The 19,389-nt window shown below is 38.2% G+C and overlaps 1 protein-coding gene across 3 annotated transcripts in view; it reads right to left on the bottom strand.

Moving 5' to 3' along the window:
• Positions 1-19,389, bottom strand: part of LOC6039036 — a 37,869-nt gene that overhangs the window by 15,333 nt on the left and 3,147 nt on the right. For 2 of the 3 annotated variants that reach the window (XM_038249145.1, XM_038249146.1), the window contains 2 exons: positions 17,716-18,034; positions 17,540-17,635 (listed from right to left, as the gene is read on the bottom strand). In XM_038249145.1, coding sequence (XP_038105073.1) covers positions 17,540-17,635; positions 17,716-18,034 — 415 coding nt within the window. The remainder of the gene's footprint in view (positions 1-17,539; positions 17,636-17,715; positions 18,035-19,389) is intronic. The other variant, XM_038249147.1, reaches the window with a different exon arrangement.

Below are 19,389 nucleotides of genomic sequence, written 5' to 3'. Positions count from 1 at the left end.
GCTTGTCAGCACTGGGTGTTCACACCTTTTGCAGTTAAATTCCATTTGTTGAAATTCCAAAATCCGTGGGAATTGAAAAGTTTTTTAGTGTTGAGATTAGGTAGAGTCGGCGGTACTGAATTTTCTTAAGCAAATCAGTTCAAGTGAGTTTTGTTGACGATTAGCTAAAACTGTTTATTCAATTTATGAGTTATGTATAAGTACAGGTTAATTAGATAATTTACTTACAACTTTTCAGTATTCTTGTTACTTTTATAACCAACTTCTACGCAAATCCTGGACTGGCATCATGGCGGATCTTTTCCTTACTTTTCGGTTTGTGATCTTTTTTACTTTCTATCTAGGGTCTTTCATTCGACCTTTTACCTCTCCTTCTTACTTAACTTCCCAAAGTTGGTAGTATAAGCAAGATTTGTTCCCACTGGGCTAAGCCTACACTGGGGCATCATTCTCATCGCAACAGTAATTTTCAAGTGCTGTTCCGCTTCAGATGGAATAACCCATATAGGAGAAATTCTCGTATGTTTGGCAGGTTAAGCGATCGCTCCTAATTCCATCCAATTTGCGGATTTTCACTATTCAAAAGACTTATTTGCAAAACTTTTGATAAAAACTTGCTTGCTTACTTGCTCTTGAAGTGATTATCACTTCAATACTACTTACTTCGTGGGCTCTGTGAGTGTAGCAGTATTGGTGTTGTCTGTTTGTTTATATCAAATCTTCAAAACATCACGCTTTTGTGTGTAAAAATGGTGCAAATCTGTTACGCAAAAAGGTGAGAGCTGTTGCTTCTGATTGACCGGGAAGATTTGCCGGGTAGTACTGGACCGGGGACTGGCCAAGTCCCGCTGTTGATCCTTCTTAACAACTCGCTGCAATCTCCGACCAAGTGCAGAAACATCCGTGATTCCAGTGATTGTGGCGGAGCTGGTCTTTCCGAGCATCCTTCGATAACGTTCTCCGAAGACTGGCCCACTCTCGCTGTCGACTCGCACAGGGAATTGAAGGAATCGCGTGCTTGTGTAGAATCCGACCTTTTGTGGACTCACAAGAAGTTCATCGCGAAGTGGTCCGAACAAATAATTTGATTAGATTAAATTTGTACTCAAAAAACTTCATCGCCACTTCGTTGGGGTATTTATCCATAGTCTCTGGCGGATAGTGTCCTTCGGGAACTTGTGTTTGGAAATCCGTCCTGTGTCGTTATTTTTCATGGAAATCATTTCAACATTATGAAATTATGCCTTTTTACCGCGCGTTGTTTATTTTCAAATTTTGACAGCAAATGCGTTCTTCATCTTCTTTGTTGTCTTCATGTTCGCGGCGAACATTTAGGTTTCATAAACATGGCCGTCGTGACAGAGACTGCTTTAAAAAATCAGATCGTGCCAAGCTTACTGTTTCACTTTTAAGTGAGATAGTACAAACACATAAACTAATAAATAATTATTATTTTAAAAGATATTTGCATTATTACACTCTTTACCTCTAGATGTGAAAATCTCGACCAAGCAAATACAAAATGGGTATTAACAAAACCAGCTCAATTTTCATTCTCCATTTGTCCAACGTTTAATCCCCAAAATAATGAAAAGAAACACCGCTGTGAAGGTCCCCCTTTACAACCCTGACTTTCCCTTTTTTGAGGCCAGAAGGTGGAAAGCAGTTGGGAAAATTTTGACGAACAAAAAAGAAACGGGCAAGAAAATTCTCTCTTTCTGTAAAAGGGGAATCCTCAATTCTCATTCTTGATTAGGTTGCGTTTTTCGAAGGGAGGACGATGTGGGGAGGGTTAGTTAAAAGGGGACAACCAGGAGGCAGGCAGGCCAAATAGCAATTGACTGCAGGCGTGATGGGAGTGTTGAAAAGAAGGGCACCAAAATTTGGCTCGTTCAGTTAGTAGGAGAGTGCATCGATCGATGTGACATAAGCGAAAATGTCACCCACAAGATTATAATTTCCGTCGTCACGAAATGTGTCTGTTGCATAATGTTCAACTTCATTTTGGCCGCTGGTGGTAATTGATCTTGGCACAGGATCCTTGTTCGAGAAGGGCGATTTATTTAGATTTCCTATTTTTACTGTGCTCAAGCATAAATTGGGCATCAGGTAAAGAAGAAAAAATCGTTGTTTTGAAAAAAATAGAAAAACGGTTCGACGTGTTTTCCGATCAATGTCACCAGCTGTCCGATTGAAAAAGTCGATTTTTTACCCCCTTTAGTCGTTTTCTTCGCATTATTCATTATGACTCGCTGCTTGTTATTCTGAAAAATATTTAAGTTATAATTTGATAAATACCGAAACATTATGCAAAAGTACAAATTCAAGTCAGTGCTTCAAGCATAGATTTTTAAACAGGAAGCGAAAAATAAAATAATAAAGAGAGAAAAATTGTTTCTTACGGTGTTTTGCAGATAGGCTAGCTAGTCAGGTTCAGGCTGGACGACTTTTTAGTCAGGAGCAACAAATGGCTCACCTTTTATATAGCCGTTTGCACTGGCGGACAAACAAGCAATAAAAAAAAAAATCAAAATGTAACCGTTAAAAGTAAATCGATCCGGAACAGAAGACGTCCACGATTGGGATCTTTTATTGCGTTCAAAGTGAAAAGGCGCGAAGATATGAAAGAATCTTATGAAATGTAATATAAGTTTCTTTAATCTTAACACGTCTTCTGGACTTCACCACTTCAGTATTTTTTGAGCATAACTTTTGAAGACTACTAATCTTCATAAGTTTAAGTATTGATCGGATCGAATGAAAATCGGTCGAAATCGGCTTCGATTGATACATACGTGAGATTGAGTCCGGAACTCAAATACAAGTTCATTTTTTCAGAGCGATTTTACAGCCTTTATAGTAATGGGAGGCAAAATCAAACAAAAAATAAATTGAACCACCCTAACACTTTTTGCAATTAGATTCGTTTTTTTAAATTGTAGAAGGATATTAAGGGGACAACGATTCAGACGGCCTGATAGACTTGCATGTCGCGAACACTGCGGACATCCAGTGAACCGTGAAAAAGGTGCACTTTACTGAGCACGACCGACCGACGGCCAACCGATATCCTGCCTGCCTTTAACACCTGCTTTGAACTTTTCTTTTCCCATATTTTGCCGTGCGCGTGCGCCACCGTGACGGAAAACCTCCAATAAAACCATTAATCAGCACCAAAAAGCGTTTTCCTCCCTCTTTCAGTGCGCGATACGCGGTCCCAATCGTACAGTGTTCAGGCAATTGCTCCACGCCACATGACACGATCCCCTGGGCAGGACACGACCCTACAGAACGGTCCACGAATAGGGGCCCAATATCCGCAGTCCATAAAAAAGTAAATGTTTATTCATACCCAGTTCCAGCATTTTGCGTTCTATAATTTTACGATACTACACTAGACAAGGCCAGCTCCGGGGTGTGAGGACTATGAGGACATTTAAATCGGTGGGAGTGTGGGCAGGTTTGTCGTAAATAAATCTAGTCCTCCTGCATGAACAACCAGCGATGGGCATAGTTTAGATTCCGATGTGAAAAAAGACTTGATGTCGTCCACCTGATCGTCGCTGTTTCAAGTTTCAATGATTACATTTTACTAACTAGGGAAATATACCCTTTCTAATCAAACACCTATCTTCGTGTATGGAGGTTTGATGCTCAATTAAAACTCAAAATACTATTTAGGCTATAAACTTACCAGCAACAGCACCGCCTCAGTAAGCACGCAAATTTATGCCATTAACTGGTCAAAGAATCAAATTTAATGCACTTTTAATCATAATTTCTATTTTGTGAGACCATTTCTCATCATTTTGGTGGCACACACATCCACATGCAGAATCAGAGGTTAACTGTAAGAGCGAGTTTTCACCAATGTGTAACAGGTCGTATCAGGGTGCTCCGATTTGGATCAAACTTTCAGCGTTTGTTTGTCTATACATGAGATGAACAATGAGCCTCTACAAAGGGAAATGGGGTAAAAAATGGGCATTGAAGTTTGAGTCAAAAACATAACAAATCTTAAAATTGCTCGCATTTCAGTAAAACTTCATCATTTTAACTCTCTTAGATGCATTTCGAAAGGTATTTTGTACTTCAAAACGAGTCATAGACATCCAGGATTGGTTTAACTTTTTCTCATAGCTTTTGCATATTACTGTTGAAAATGGATTTTTTTAAAACCTACATATCTTTTTGCAACAGCCTCCAACACCCATACTCTTATGGGTCAAAAGTTAGGGAATTGCATGGACTATAAGCCTAAGGTAATAACTTTTTGGCCAATCGCAGTTTTTCTCATAGTTTTTCGATTTTTCTATAACAAACTTTTAAAACGTTAGTCATCAGTGCATAATTGGCAAAGAGAGCGCGTGGTCGTAAAAAATATTCGGAGTGAAAAGTGATTTTTTGTGATTTTCAAAGCCCTTCCTATATCATCGTTGATCAGGCTGGCGTCAGGTGGGTGTTTAATTTTCGAATAAGGTTTTATTTTTTTGCGGTGAAAAAAGCCATTTCTATATAATGAACGAAAGACGCACTGACAATTTAGATCGTTGAGTTAATAGTGAGCAAAATAACTGTGTGAGTGATTTTGTGTGTTAACCAGAAAGACCTTCCCATAGCATCGTTGCTCGGAAGGCTCGCCGACGGGTCTGTTATGAAAGTACCCCTATAGCCCAAAAAAAATAATAATCACGTGATGCTTGAAGGAGATGCTGTGGATTCAACGGTCTCAAGCGGTATCAACAAATATGTAGCGAAAAACTATGTGCTTGATGAGTCTGCAACTTCAACTATCGGACTAACATTCCTCCCTTTCGTTGAACTGCAGGCTTCTTTGGAGGGCGCCGGTATTGACTAATAAAGTAGGGATCTAATCTAATCTAATCTAATCGAACACAAGCGCAGCCAGTCCGAAGAAAGCATCCGGGAAGAACTTATGGTTAGATTACGCCTCAAGTTCCTTCTTGTCATTATTAATGATTGTAGTACTTTCGAGAACCCCCGAAGTGTAATACACTCATTAAAGCGGCCCGGCCTACTGCGTTGCATTAACCGCATGAGACAGATCCTATGAACGGATCCCACATTTCACAGAACTATCAGGGGAAGGACCGTACCAACTGGTTCGAGTTATTTATAGATTATAATGGTGTGTGGTGTGTAGGGGAATCGTTGAGGAAGGGGATTGTTGTATTATATAGTAAATGACCTTGTGACATTATTTCCCCATTACGGATTAATTTACTCAAGGAGTATTAATCCCTTGGTGGCCGAATGCCTAGAGCATCCAACTTCCAATCCAAAGGTGTGAGTTCGAATCCCACCTGATTCTATACGTTTTTTGTTCAAATTCAAAGTTCAATTACTGTCGAAAAATTTCAAGGAGACTAGAAAGAGGATGCCAGTTTGTTAAGTATGTTAAGCTCAATTATTTGAGATAAAATTTATAGTTTTACACTGCCCCTGATCGCATAAATGTCCCATATGCATTTTCATCGATTTCGAGTTATTGATGCAGTTTGATTCAAAATTGTGTGCTCTTTCAAAAGAGCCTATAACACTCAGTACTTTGTTCTAGAAATCAGGAGGAAATCCAGTTTTTACGCGAAAACTTAAAACGTAGCCTTATGTATGGGACAAACTTCAAATGCGTTTTTCTCTGCTTGCTGTTTTTGCATATGGGACATTTAAGTGAACATGGGCAGTACATACATTTAAACTTATTACTGATTTTTACGCAATATTTATGTAATTACTAATAATTGCAAGTTCAACTCTGTAGTTTCACTACAAATAATGTAGCCCAAATGGATATAAAAATTAACAAAAGGCATAGGAATAGAAACCCTGTGATTGTATTCAAGCAGCAGATCTCAATTAGATAAAAAAAAATATCATGTGGCCCATGTACTCACAAAAATAGTGAAAATATAATGTAAACGGTACATTTTATAACCAAAACACACAAAAATATGTTGATTCGGTTGAAATCCAAAATTCATAAAAGTGACTCACAGTTGAGCAGAAACCCAACCAATTAGGGTATTTGTCCCTATTTTGCGCCTAGTACCTATTTTGGGTCTACCAGACTTAATTCAACGAAATTGAGCATTTCATCAAATCTGGCAGGAATCTGCCAGTTGATAATGATACGTGCAGTCATTATCTTTATTTTGGTGGGCAAGAATAATTCACTTTTTCCTCCTAAATTAGAAATAAAGCAATAATAATAGCACTCTTCATTTTTTTTCTTGACAAATCGCTAGTTGCCCATTAGGTCCAAAATTTTCACCACTTTTGCTTACCGCTTGTTGGCGCTCAGCGTCACGGCTTTCATCGCTCAGCACACGAATGAGAGCCATTCCCCGAATCTCCAACCACCGGCAATATGTTTTTTGGTGGGTTGTACAATCCCGTTGCAAAAACGATCGCTAAACTGCCACCAACTCAATAAAATAACTGATTAAAGTTACTTCGTCCATTTCGGCGAGAATGGCTTTATCAAAAATCAAAATCAAATTATTCGCTCTACAGCATTGCCTTGGCGTTCTCGATTGCGAGATTCCTACTCGAAACTAGGTGTTCGAAGGCTTGATTGTTGAGGCAATTGCAAACCTCTTTTTACACCTAGCCCATCCACCCAGGATTCGAACTGACGACCTTTGGATTGTTAGTCCAACTGCCTACCAGCGACTCCACCGAGGCAGGACCCAGGGAGACGACTCCTACACCTGGACTGAGCTAACGACCTAACCTTTTTTAGGTTAGTCCGGGACCAACATTTACTTCCCTTTATATTCAGTCCATTTCACACTTCTACAAATTGTGACAATGTGTGTGCGCTTTTCACAAGTTATAGTCTTTCTTGCATATTACGGGCTTGTTGTTTAACTACGCAACAAATCCAGAGTTTTTTTTAAAAGGTTCAATAATAGTAGTTTATGCAACAAGTTGCAAAAAGACGATTTTTTCAGAACGAGTCGTACATTTATCCAACGAGGTTCACCGAGTTGGATAAATACGAAGAGTGTTGAAAAAATCAAGTTTTGCTTTTTGGGTGTTTTTGGATACCCCTGACTCAAGGCGGTTCTAAAAACACTCAAAAAGTAATAATTCAAAATTTGGTTTATAGGACCTTTTCAAAAAAAACTCTAGAAATGTTTAATTATGTTTAAAACACGTAAAGAATGATTTAAATCATGTCCAAGCTAATTATGCACGTAATGCAAGTGAAATCAATCGATCTAATGTTGATTTGTGGCTTAAAACATCACAATGATTGAGCATGTTTGTCGACCGAATTTGTTCGGCTGTACTGTACGAGCTGGGGGCTGAACCGTACACCAAAAAAGTTCGCCACGTGCTTCGAGATTTCAACCACAAAAAAGGTCGTATGCTAGAAGCAACATCCCCAAAATAGGGACAAAAAATGTTTTAGTTTCTCGGGCTTATACAGAAATATGAAGTATTTTCGTCAAAAATGTGATTAAGTAAGAGCATTAGCATTAAAAAACCAACTTATTCATGTAATACAAGCAAGGCTGCCTATACCAGCCTTTGAGAATACATCAAATTAAAAGTGCACTCGGCTTAGTAGGCACAAAATAGGGACAAATACCCTACACTATTCTGTAGTGATTTATATACTCAATGGTCCCAGAAACATTTCTCAAAAAATAATTGATCAAAATAAAAATCTGTATATCAAAAACATTGCGGTTTTGGGAAAAGGGTGTGCAATTTTATCAGAAAATCTACCAAATTTCCAATAAATCCTTTATAACTTTATTCCCTTATTTTTAATCACTTTGCGTGCTTGAGGAAAAATGTTCCTTGCATAATTTCTCATAAGATATGATATGATTTGAACCATAAATCATGTCCATGTAGACTTATCACAATACTAAATCGAAATAGACGCAATTTCGCCCCATAGGAAAAAAAGTTCAAAAACTTCTAATGAAGATAACTTTGATTTTTCCCGACCAAAGATTTTCATTCGCCCCGCAAATGAACAATTATACCAACAAAGATAAACTAAGCAAGATAAATGCAAATTAAATAACTAAAAATAAAACAAGAAACCATAAAACAAGAGAATAACAAATTTCGAAAAAAATTTTGGGCAGTACAGGGTTAAACTCAACACACCCAAGCTGCTTTAAGAGCCAGTTTTTCACCAATGTGAAACAGGTCGTGTCGAGGTGCTCCGATTTAGATGAAACTTTCATCTTTTGTTCGAGATGAACTCATGCCGATTATGAGCCCTCTACGAGAAAGGGAAGTGGGGTAGAACGGGCATTGAAGTTTGAGGTCCAAAAAACATTAAAATAAATTGCTCGCATTTCCGTAAAACTTAAGAGGCAGTATTTGTAAATATTGCTCGGTTTGTTCAGGAGGTCGTATCGAGGTGCTCCGATTTGGATGAAACTTTCAGCGTTTGTTTGTCTATACATGAGATGAACTCATGCCAAATATGAGCCCTCTACGACAAAGGGAAGTGGGGTAAAACGAGTTTTGAAGTTTGAGGTCGAAAAAACAATAAAAATCTTAAAATTGCTCCCATTTGCGTAAAACTTGATCAATACTAATTCTCTTAGATGCATTCGAAAGGTCTTTTGAAGCACTTCAAAATGTGCCATAGACATCCAGGATTGGCTTGACTTTTTCTTATAGCTTTTGCAAATTACTGTTAAAAATGGATTTTTTCAAAACCTTAATATCTTTTTGCAACAGCCTCCAACACCCATACTCCCATAGGTCAAAAGTTAGGGAATTTCAATTTCAACTCCAATACTTCTAACTAACGTGAAATTTTCCGAGGATTCCGAAAACGTCAAAATTGAGACCAAAAAGTGCCGCTATGGAAGCCTACAGGGCAAAAACTAACGTTGTAAAAAGTTTGTTATAGAAAAATCGAAAAACTATGAGAAAAACTGCGATTGGCCAAAAAGTTATTACCGTAGGTTTATAGTCCATGAAATTCCCTAACTTTTGACCTATGGGAGTATGGGTGTTGGAGGCTGTTGCAAAAAGATATTAAGGTTTTGAAAAAATCCATTTTTAACAGTAATTTGCAAAAGCTATGAGAAAAAGTTAAACCAATCCTGAACGTCTATGGCTCATTTTGAAGTGCTTCAAAAGACCTTTCGAATGCATCTAAGATAGTTGGAAATGATCAGTGTCTTGCGAACCTTCGTGGTGAACGGACACTAGAGCTGCGGTATTTTTTACTACCTAAGCTCAGAGTTATTTCAAAACAAAATTCACAGTCTTTTTAAAGACTACCTGAGTTATTTTCCAAATTCTAAACAGTCTTTTCAAGACTAACCCCACCTGAAATTTTGTTGTATTTTACAAACGAAGCCATCTTTTAAGAGAACTTTGCTTGCAAAATGCGTCAAAACAAAGGTAAACGCAAATCTTCTGAAGATTTGGTCGTTACGTCGGTGAAGCGTTTGAACGCTAAACCGGCTAACGGAAACAGAAAAAGAAAACAGCCTCTTCTGAGGTCTGATTCTGATTCTGAATGTGAGGTCAATCCTCCAATTCCATTGACAAACAGTTTCGGTGTTTTATCCGAAACTGATGACAAGGAACCTTCTCCTCGTACTGAGCCTTCTGCCGTCGAGAAACGAGTAAAGGCTCCGCCAATTGTAGTGACTTCCGTCTCCGATTTGGCCAGCTTTCGAACGCAACTGAAGAATTGCAAGGAAACTTGCAATTTGAAGGTTTCGTTCCAGCTTGGTCGAAGAGGAGAATGTCGCTTGTTGACGGAATCTTTACAAGATCACCAAACTTTTGTTGGTTATTTGAAAAACCACAAACACAATTTCTACACGTATGAGACCAAGAATGCTCGGCCATTCAAGGCGGTCTTGAAAGGTCTCTCCAACGACTTGTCGGTGGATGAGATCAAAAACGAACTTAAGGTGTTGCTTGGCTTTGCCCCATCCCAAGTAATACCAATGAAGAAAAAATCAAACGGGAATATTTCTCGCTTTGGTTTGACTTCACAATTTTATCTGATTCATTTCAACAGAAATGAAATCAACAATTTGAAACTTTTGGACAAAGTTCAGTTTTTGTTCCATGTACGGGTAAAGTGGGAGCATTTTAAGAAACATGGCGGTAATGGCCAGAATCTGACCCAGTGCCGGCGTTGCCAGGCATTCGGTCACGGTACTGATCATTGCGCCATGGTTCCAAAATGCATGGTTTGCGGGGATTCTTCTCACGACAAGGACAATTGTCCCGTGAAAGAAGTCACCCAATTTAAATGTGCAAATTGTGGTGGAAATCACAAATCAAATTTCTGGGATTGCCCCATCAGAAAAAGGTTTTGGATTCTCGTGCTAAGCATCAGCCGAAATCCAAACCGAAATTTTCTCAAAGTCAGGTTGTACCTGCATCTTTAAATCAAACGTTCGTGCTGTCTCACTCGAACAATTCTAGAAATACCCCTACCGTGGAAAAGTTAGGTAACAACAATGGCATTTCTTATGCTAACGTCGTTTTTCGGGTTCATCCACGAATTTTAAATCCTCTACCAATCTTTCTGAAATTGGGCAGGTACCTCAAATCTCATTTGAAAATTTTTCTGCTGGCAACGCTTTGGGATCTTCTGATCTCGGCGATGTTACGTTTGAAAAATGACTTTTTGCAAAACTCACTGTTTGGTTTGATTCAAACAATGAGTAATGCTACATCCATGATGGAAGCAATCCAGATTGGATTAAAATTTGCGAATGATGTTGTTCTTACCCTGAAGTTTAATCATGGATCTAAGTAATTCCATCAATATTATGAATTTTAATGCTCGCTCTTTAAAAGCGAAAGAAAATGAATTTTTCAACTTTTACGAGTTCATAACGTGCATGTTGCTGTTATAACCGAAACATTTTTAAAAACTGGCACTTATTTGAAAAGTGATCCAGATTATAAAGTTATAACTAATAACCGAATGAATCGAAATGGCGGTGGAGTTGCAATAGTTATCCACCGTAGTATGACTTATAGCACGTTACGTGACTTTAAGTTAAAAGTTATTGAAAGTTTGGGCATTGAACTTGAAACTTCTTTTGGGAAAATTATGATTGCAGCTGCATATTTGCCATTCCAATGCACTGGGAAAATAAAAATTATTTCAAAGGGGATTTGAATAAACTTACTCGGCATAGATCTCGATTTTTGATCATCGGTGATTTTAATGCCAAACACCAATCTTGGAATAATTCAAAAGTAAATTCCAATGGTAAAATTCTGTTCAGAGATTGCACTTCTGGTCTTTATTCGGTTTTATACCCGAATGGGCCAACTTGCTTTTCTTCTGTTAGAAATCCATCAACAATTGATTTGGTTTTGACAAATCAAAGTCAGTATTGTGGTCCTTTAGTGACTCATGCTGATTTTGATTCTGATCATCTTCCAGTAACTTTTTCACTTTCTCATGAAGCAGTTACCAGACCCAATAGTTCTGTGTTTAATTACCACAAAGCTAATTGGGACAGGTATCAGCATCATATTGAGAATAATTTAAATCATGATTTTGTTTTAGAAACCAAAGCTGATATTGATTCAGCCTTGGAATCTTTAACTAATGCAATTTTGGATGCTAGGAATATTGCTATTCCTAAAGTCCAAGTCAAATTTGATTCTCCCATTATTGATGACGATCTTCAGCTTCTGATTCGTCTGAAAATGTTCGCCGAAGACAGTATCAACGTTCTCGTGATCCTGCACTGAAGCGAATTCAAAAGATTTGCAAAAGGTTATTGACCACAGATTCACTCTCCTGCGAAATGAAAAGTTCGCAAGAGATGTCGAACAAATTAAACCTTATTCCAAACCTTTTGGAAACTTTCAAAGGTTCTTAAGAAACCTCAAAACCCATCCCTTCTTTAAAAGATGGTGATAATATTCTATTAACTAATGGGGAAAAAGCTCAAAAACTTGCTCAGCAGTTTGAGAGTGCTCATAATTTCAACTTGAATGTTTTGAGTCCTATTGAAAATCAAATTTCAATAGAATTTCAGAATATTGTTGAACAAGAATTTTCATCAGATGAAGTTTTTAATACGGATCTGAATGAAATAAAATCTATTATCAAAAAATTTAAAAATATGAAAGCCCTGGTGAGGATGGCATTTTTACATTTTAATTAAAAAATACCAGAAGCAACTTTAAGTAGCTTGGTCAAAATTTTCAACAAATGTTTTGATTTGGCATATTTTCCCAGTAGTTGGAAAAATGCCAAAGTAATTCCGATTTTGAAACCGGATAAAAATCCTGCTGAAGCCTCAAGCTATCGGCCCATTAGTTTGCTTTCATCTATTAGTAAATTATTCGAAAGAATAATTCTTAATAGAATGATGACGCACATTAATGAAAATTCAATTTTCGCTGATGAGCAGTTTGGATTTCGCCTTGGGCATTCAACTACTCATCAGTTGTTGAGAGTTTCAAATTTAATTCGAAGCAACAAATCTGAGGGCTATTCTACTGGCGCTGCTCTTCTAGACATAGAAAAAGCATTTGACAGTGTTTGGCATAAAGGTTTGATTGCGAAATTGAAAAGGTTTAATTTTCCGATTTATATCGTGAAAATTATTCAAAATTATTTGACGGATCGTACTCTGCAGGTATGTTATCAGAATAGCAAATCTGATCAACTACCTGTACGTGCTGGCGTCCCTCAAGGAAGCATTTTGGGTCCAATTTTATACAATATTTTTACTTCTGACTTGCCTGATTTGCCCCCAGGATGTCAGAAATCACTTTTTGCTGATGACACAAGCATCTCCGCCAAAGGCAGAAGCCTTCGTGTCATCACAAGAAGATTACAAAAAGCTTGGATATTTTCAATTCTTATTTGAAAGAATGGAAAATTACTCCAAATGCTGCAAAACTCAACTTATTATTTTCCCTCACAAACCAAGGGCTGATTTTCTTAAACCAAAAGTCATCACATTATAAAGATGAATGAGGTAAATTTAAAGTGGGAGGATCAAGTGAAATATCTTGGACTTGGTTTTGACAAAAACCTTACTTACAAGGATCACATTGAAAGTATCCAGGTTAAATGTAACAAATATATTAAATGTTTGTATCCACTTATAAACAGGAATTCTAGACTTTGTCTCAAGAATAAACTGTTAATTTATAAACAAATTTTCAGACCTGCCATGCTTTATGCTGTGCCGATCTGGACAAGCTGTTGCTTAACCAGGAAGAAAAAACTTCAGAGGATTCAGAACAAAATTCTGAAAATGATTCTGAAACTTCCTCCCTGGTTCAGCACCAGTGAACTTCATCAATTAGCCGAAGTTGACACTTTGGATGTTATGTCCAATAAGATAATTGATGCATTTCGACAAAAATCATTGCAGTCTTCAGCTGCATTGATCCGCTCTTTATATAGTTTATAAGTTAGTTTTAAGGTATCCCTTTTCCCTTTTGTACATGTAGGACCTCCTACATTTGAAATCACTGAATAGCGAAAGCTACAATATTTCATGAATAAATGAAAGTTGCCAGTATTTAAAATTGAGGTGAAAAGTCATCGTTTGTGATTGGACACTCAATAATATTTTAACTGAATGAATGTACATGGAAAAGAAAATTGAATAAATATAAATTAAAAAAAAAAAAAAATAGTTGGAAATGATGAAGTTTTACTGAAACGCGAGCAATTTTAAGATTTTTTTTGTTTTTTGGACCTTAAACTTCAATGCCCGTTTTACCCCACTTCCCTTTGTCGTAGAGGGCTCATATTTGGCATGAGTTCATCTCATGTATAGACAAACAAACGCTTAAAGTTTCATACAAATCGGAGCACCTCGATACGACCTGTTACACATTGGTGAAAAACTCACTCTTAATCAATTCCAACTCTCTTGGATGCATTCGAAAGTTTTTTTTTCTAAATTTGCTATATACATCCAGGATTGGTTTAAATTTTTCTCATAGCTTTTGCAAATTACTGCTTTAAAATTGATTTTTTATTTAAAACCTTATTAACTTTTTGCAACAGCCACACTTGCGACATAAATATCTCATCATTTACATTGTGTTATCTTGTAGCCCTTTACACAAATGCTCGCTAGGATACGTCAAACATGGATACGTCAAATTCATTTCGACCATTCTCCATATTTTGGGTCCCTAATACAAACCGGTTTGTTCCCATTATTTGTAGTTTTGAAAATATTCACCAATAAAAATCCATTTTCTCGAAAAGTAAATGGGCGTTGATACAAGATAGCACACAAACGACGGAATAAGGAAAATCCAGAATTTCTTCCAGACAACAACATTTACACTGCTGGGTATTGGTATAACTATTTTAAAACTGTCCAGCTTCTACTATCCTCTCCCAAAATGGTTTAGAACGTTTCTCATTCCAACGACTCTCTTCGCTATCAAATTCAGTCCATAAATCACAAATTTTCATTCCAAAAGTCACCCTCAAAGTTGTTCTGTAGAAAACTTCTTCCACCATTAGGGCATAGCTCATAAAACGAAATTGCCTCTCCTCGTCCCCCCAAACTGCAAGATACATTTCCCATCCCAGAGTGTTCCCTTCCCTATGAAAATCCATCAACGACCAATGGTGACCGCAGCTACAAAGATGGCGAAGTTCTGCCACCCTTCTTTTTCTTCTAGGCGGTGGGGGCAATTTTCCGAATGGACATGCGCAGACGCAGATCGAGCGGTTCTAGCAGTGGACGACTAGCACCAGAATGTCGCGTGTCACCATTTTGAAAAGGCCACCGCGCCCCACGAGAAAAAAAACGTGAGCCAATTGCGGCAAGATATAAACTTATAGAGGAGGGAGGGCGTCATTTAGGGGTGACATATACATCGCGGGGTTCTTCGTTCGATGAGAAACGATTTGCTGATGGAAAGAAGCAAAATTTCAGTCTTGTGAATGCTAGGTAAATGGTACACAAAATATAGTCACGAATGCGTTGAGAAAATCAATTTCATGATGGAATTGATACATTGAAAGATATATTGAAAAATTTAAACACAATCCACCCGACGCCGTGCCTTCCGATCAGCTTTGAAAAACACAAAAAAAACACTTTTCACTCCGAATATTTTTTACGACCACGCGCTCCCTTTGCCAATTATGCACTCTGATTTTTCGAGAGGTCATTTTTGGCCAAAAACGTGCCTCAACTTTAGACAGCTGCCAAAATAACAGGATTTGTTCTAGGAACGAGATTTTTTCAGCGAAGTCATCTTAAGATGTCATCTACACCCTTTTAACAGAATTTAATTTCATTGAGAAGAACCTGAGAAATGGTAAAATCACTTTGACCCAATCTCACCCCCCAGACCCAATGTCACCTCCACTGACGGTTTATTATATTATATCTAGAGCTTTTTTCCAAAACAATCAATGAATTTCTGTTACGTCTTATCAATCCTAAGTGTTAATCACTTCGAGTATATTGCATACGGCGTTTCATACGCCAATGCATACCGTATTGACGATATAGACCCATATTCGTTGAATATGAGGTCATATCCACCCAAATATCAGCGTGAATACGATATTCACATAATATTCACGCAGTACACGGAAAAATATCAATTCAAGAAATCGTGAATTGTGTTCATGGATTTGAGAACAACGAAGGAAAAATTTCACGTTTATAGTGCAAATGCACCATACTCATTAATAAATTCCTTCGTGATTCTTAAATTCATGAACACAATCCACGATTTGGCCGTATTTTTTCAAAGTTTATGTCCCCCCCACCCCCCTTCAAAACTGGTCTGAAAAATCAGGGGGCAAAAACATATTTCTTGCAATTTCGTCCTGAAACTACTTACTTTTCCTGTCATTCTTGAACGACGAAACAGCCTACTTTTCTGTACCAAAAATAACAGAATGGAATAGTAACCCTTTTCAAAACAAATGCTGAAAAGTTCTTCTTTTCAGCACTGAAATGGATGCTGAAAAGTTGAACTTTTCAGCACTTGTTTGGAAAAGTTGTACTTTTCAACATTTTTTTAATCAAACGATTTATTGACTCAATGCATGGACATTTCTATCATTTTGTTCAAAGGGTGTTTTTCGGAGTTGCAAAAAACGTTGTATGGACCTCGTTGCAAAAGTTGATTTTTTCATCACTCGTCGTATTTATCCAACTCGGTGAACCTCGTTGGATAAATGTACGACTCGTGCTGAAAAAATCCTCTTTTTGCAACTTGTTGCATAAACTACTATTTCCAAAACAAACTTTTTTTTTGCATAAAAAAATTCAGCATGGTTGAGCTAGTTAAAAAATGTTTTGATTTTTTTTATGAAATTCCAATGTATAATGCACCTTGTAACGAAAACCCTCACGATTAGTTACCGACTTTCGCGTGCAAAAATGACTTCATCAATGCCAATCAATCAATTAAATATAGTTCATTTACCCATTCCTCCACTGTCATCGCTTAGACTCCCTGTGCCAAGTCCTCGATCCTTCCCAAGGCCGTCTCCTAGGTGTAGGTTCGCGCCAACAATCAGTCCAAAACTTCCGGAAATACCGCCAACTTTCCCGACCAGATTGTTTCGTGTAGCAACAACACCAATGCCAACAGCACAAGTTATTGGCACACTTCAGACCACTCAACAAGTTAACCTCAGACCGGAATGTAAACAAAAAAAAAAGTCTTTTTAACAACAATTAGATATGCAATCTCACCGCGGGCCATAACCACAATCAAGAAACCTTGCCCCAGAGGTTCCAACATTCCGTCCCAGCACTTCCGGTTACGACGTGATTCTACACAAACACACACGTTACGACCTTTTTGTTTACCAAACCTAAACAGAGATTACTAGTCTAGGTCTTTCCGCAATTACACACGACCTCCATCCCTTTCCTCTGGAAGTCAGCTGATTTCCCGAATCCCCGTCGGTCGGCGGTCGGTAAGGTAGAAAGTGTCTGCCACTTTGTTTATTGTTTGTAAATATTTGCACGCCTATTTAAAACAACCAGCGCCGCGTCAAGAAATACCAACACGGTTCCGCGTCCTGTTTGCGCGCGCGGGTTGTTGATTGGCCCTTTGACTGTTGGTGTTGTTGTTGGTGATGTTGGTGATGATGTGAACTTTTTTGTTTATCCGTTATTCCGCGTGAACCAAACCCAGACGGACGGGGACGGGTTGGCGTGAAAAAAGATACTCTCCGCCACTTCAACACTTTCGGCGTGAGTAAACAAATAGCAACATGTGCCCTTTCCCAACCGCCGAGCAAGATTGGGTCTTTGGCCGGAAGAGACCTTGAACATCGCACCCTCCTGCCCAGCAACGGAGGCTAGACCAAACGGCCCCAATTGTGATTGAAAGGTAATTATAATCAGTTTGGAAATTGGTGGTTCAACTGTTGCGCTGCTATGCAGAATTTGACAGATGCCTTACCTTTTGTTTTATTTACTTTGATCGCGCTCAAAGCAGCAACGCCAAAAATGCTAGAGGTGAGCATCTGTCAAATGACCGTAACGTGAAAGTCGAATCAAAGTTTGCGTTTACTTACGAGATCCATTGGTAGATGCCGGACACGGTCAGCTCTCCCTTGTCTTCGAGGGCGTACTCGATGAGTTCGGTGTAGGTGAAGGGCGGTTTCTTGGTCCTACGAATGAGATAAACAAGACCCAATCCAACTCGATTAGTTCGAAATCATTAATTTTCCCCAACAAAAGAGAAACTCACGCCTTTGCCGCGGCGGCCGTGCTATTCTCGATGGTGACATTTTCGGCCACCATCAGGTCGTCCTCTTCGATGGCCGCAACGCCACTAACCCCACCGTGCTCGAGTTCGGATTCCGGAGCCGGACACATTCCGTTCGAGTGAAGGCCACCGGTAGACGTGCTGGTGCTTGAGCTGCTGGCGTTGCCATTTTTGGGAGCTTGCTTGCGTTTCGCTTCCGGTGACAAGTGGGGAAGATCCTCCAGCTTAAAATTGAACAGCCAGGAGAGGTTCTTGTCCTCAATGTCTTCCGGTGTTTCCGGGGTGCCGGCAGGAGCGACTGCTGGAAGAGAGCAAAAAATAATGTGGGAGTTTTAGAGGATGTCCTATGGTACCACATGATATTTAAAATTATATTTCTTAGTAATTACATTTCATGGAGTTTTCAAATTTCATTTAAACAATCGTTTTTAATAGATACTTTTTGTAACTGTGAATAATTATTTATAGTAATTCGTAAAACAGGCACAGTGTTTAAAAAATCTCAGAAAATCAAGGAATTAAAATAATGATTAACTTTATCCTTTAGAAGATTTTCACGTTATATCTGATTAGTTTATTGATTGGCTGTAAATTTTGCTATCGATAAGAGAATAATGAAGAAACATTATCTAATCCATAAACTCCGAACATATTTCTTTTTCAGATGTAACCAATCTAGGAATTCTTCCATGGATAGTAGGGTGACAATAAAAAATAAAATGTTTGGAAAATCTCAAGAGATACCTCCTGGCTCGATTCCTTAGGCAATAATAAGTAACTGTGTAAATTTTAAGCCAAATCAATTAAGGATTAAGGGTCAAAAGTTACAGCCATTTTAAGGTAAAAAAAAAATAATTATCTCAAAAAATGGCCGGTCAAATTTTAAGCGCTAGGCATTCGAAAGGCCTAGCACTACAGAAATAAATATTTCCCTGTTTCGATCGAGAATCGATCACCAGTTGTTGTTCCGAGCCGGGACATGAACCCCGATCTACCGCTTATGAGGCGGAAGCGCTACCACTTTTTTCAAGATCGAGACACCTATAAGGCAAGTCAGTTAAAAATCCTTACCAAAAAAAAAACTACAGTCGACTCTCTGGCTGTCGATCTTCTCAATATAAATATTTCTCCATCTGTCAATACATTTTTCAGTCCCTTCACGAAGCATGCTTTGATTTTTTGTTCTATTTTTTGATAACTCCCGCTCGACGGTCCCTTCAATATCGACAACGAGAGAGTTCACTGTACATTCAAATATTTAACACAAATAACATACCGTGAACTGGATTTCACCATTCCCTATGTATAAAAACCATTCCTGATCGCATTTTGTCAAACAATTTTATGTCATTTTTGATTGCTAATTTGATTTTGTATCTCTAATAGATACAGTCCAGAATCGATTATCCAAAGCCTCGAGTATCCGAAGTTTCGATTATCCGAAGGTTTGTATGGGACTTCGGATAATCGAATCATGAACAAAAAATTATTGACAGCTGGAGCAATACTGATATCGAGAAGATCGACAGCCAGAGAGTTGACTGTATAACGTCATGATTCGAAATCTGGACACTTAGTAGTATGTATATCATTTTTGTTATTGCTGGCAAAAACCATGTAATAAGTTGGAAATGTAGAAATATCATCAGGATGTAG

The sequence above is a fragment of the Culex quinquefasciatus genome, chromosome 1 (assembly GCF_015732765.1).
Source record: "Culex quinquefasciatus strain JHB chromosome 1, VPISU_Cqui_1.0_pri_paternal, whole genome shotgun sequence".
Taxonomy (NCBI): domain Eukaryota; kingdom Metazoa; phylum Arthropoda; class Insecta; order Diptera; family Culicidae; genus Culex; species Culex quinquefasciatus.
Note: the sequence above shows the minus strand (reverse complement) of the source record. Positions and strands in the feature narration are given on the sequence as shown.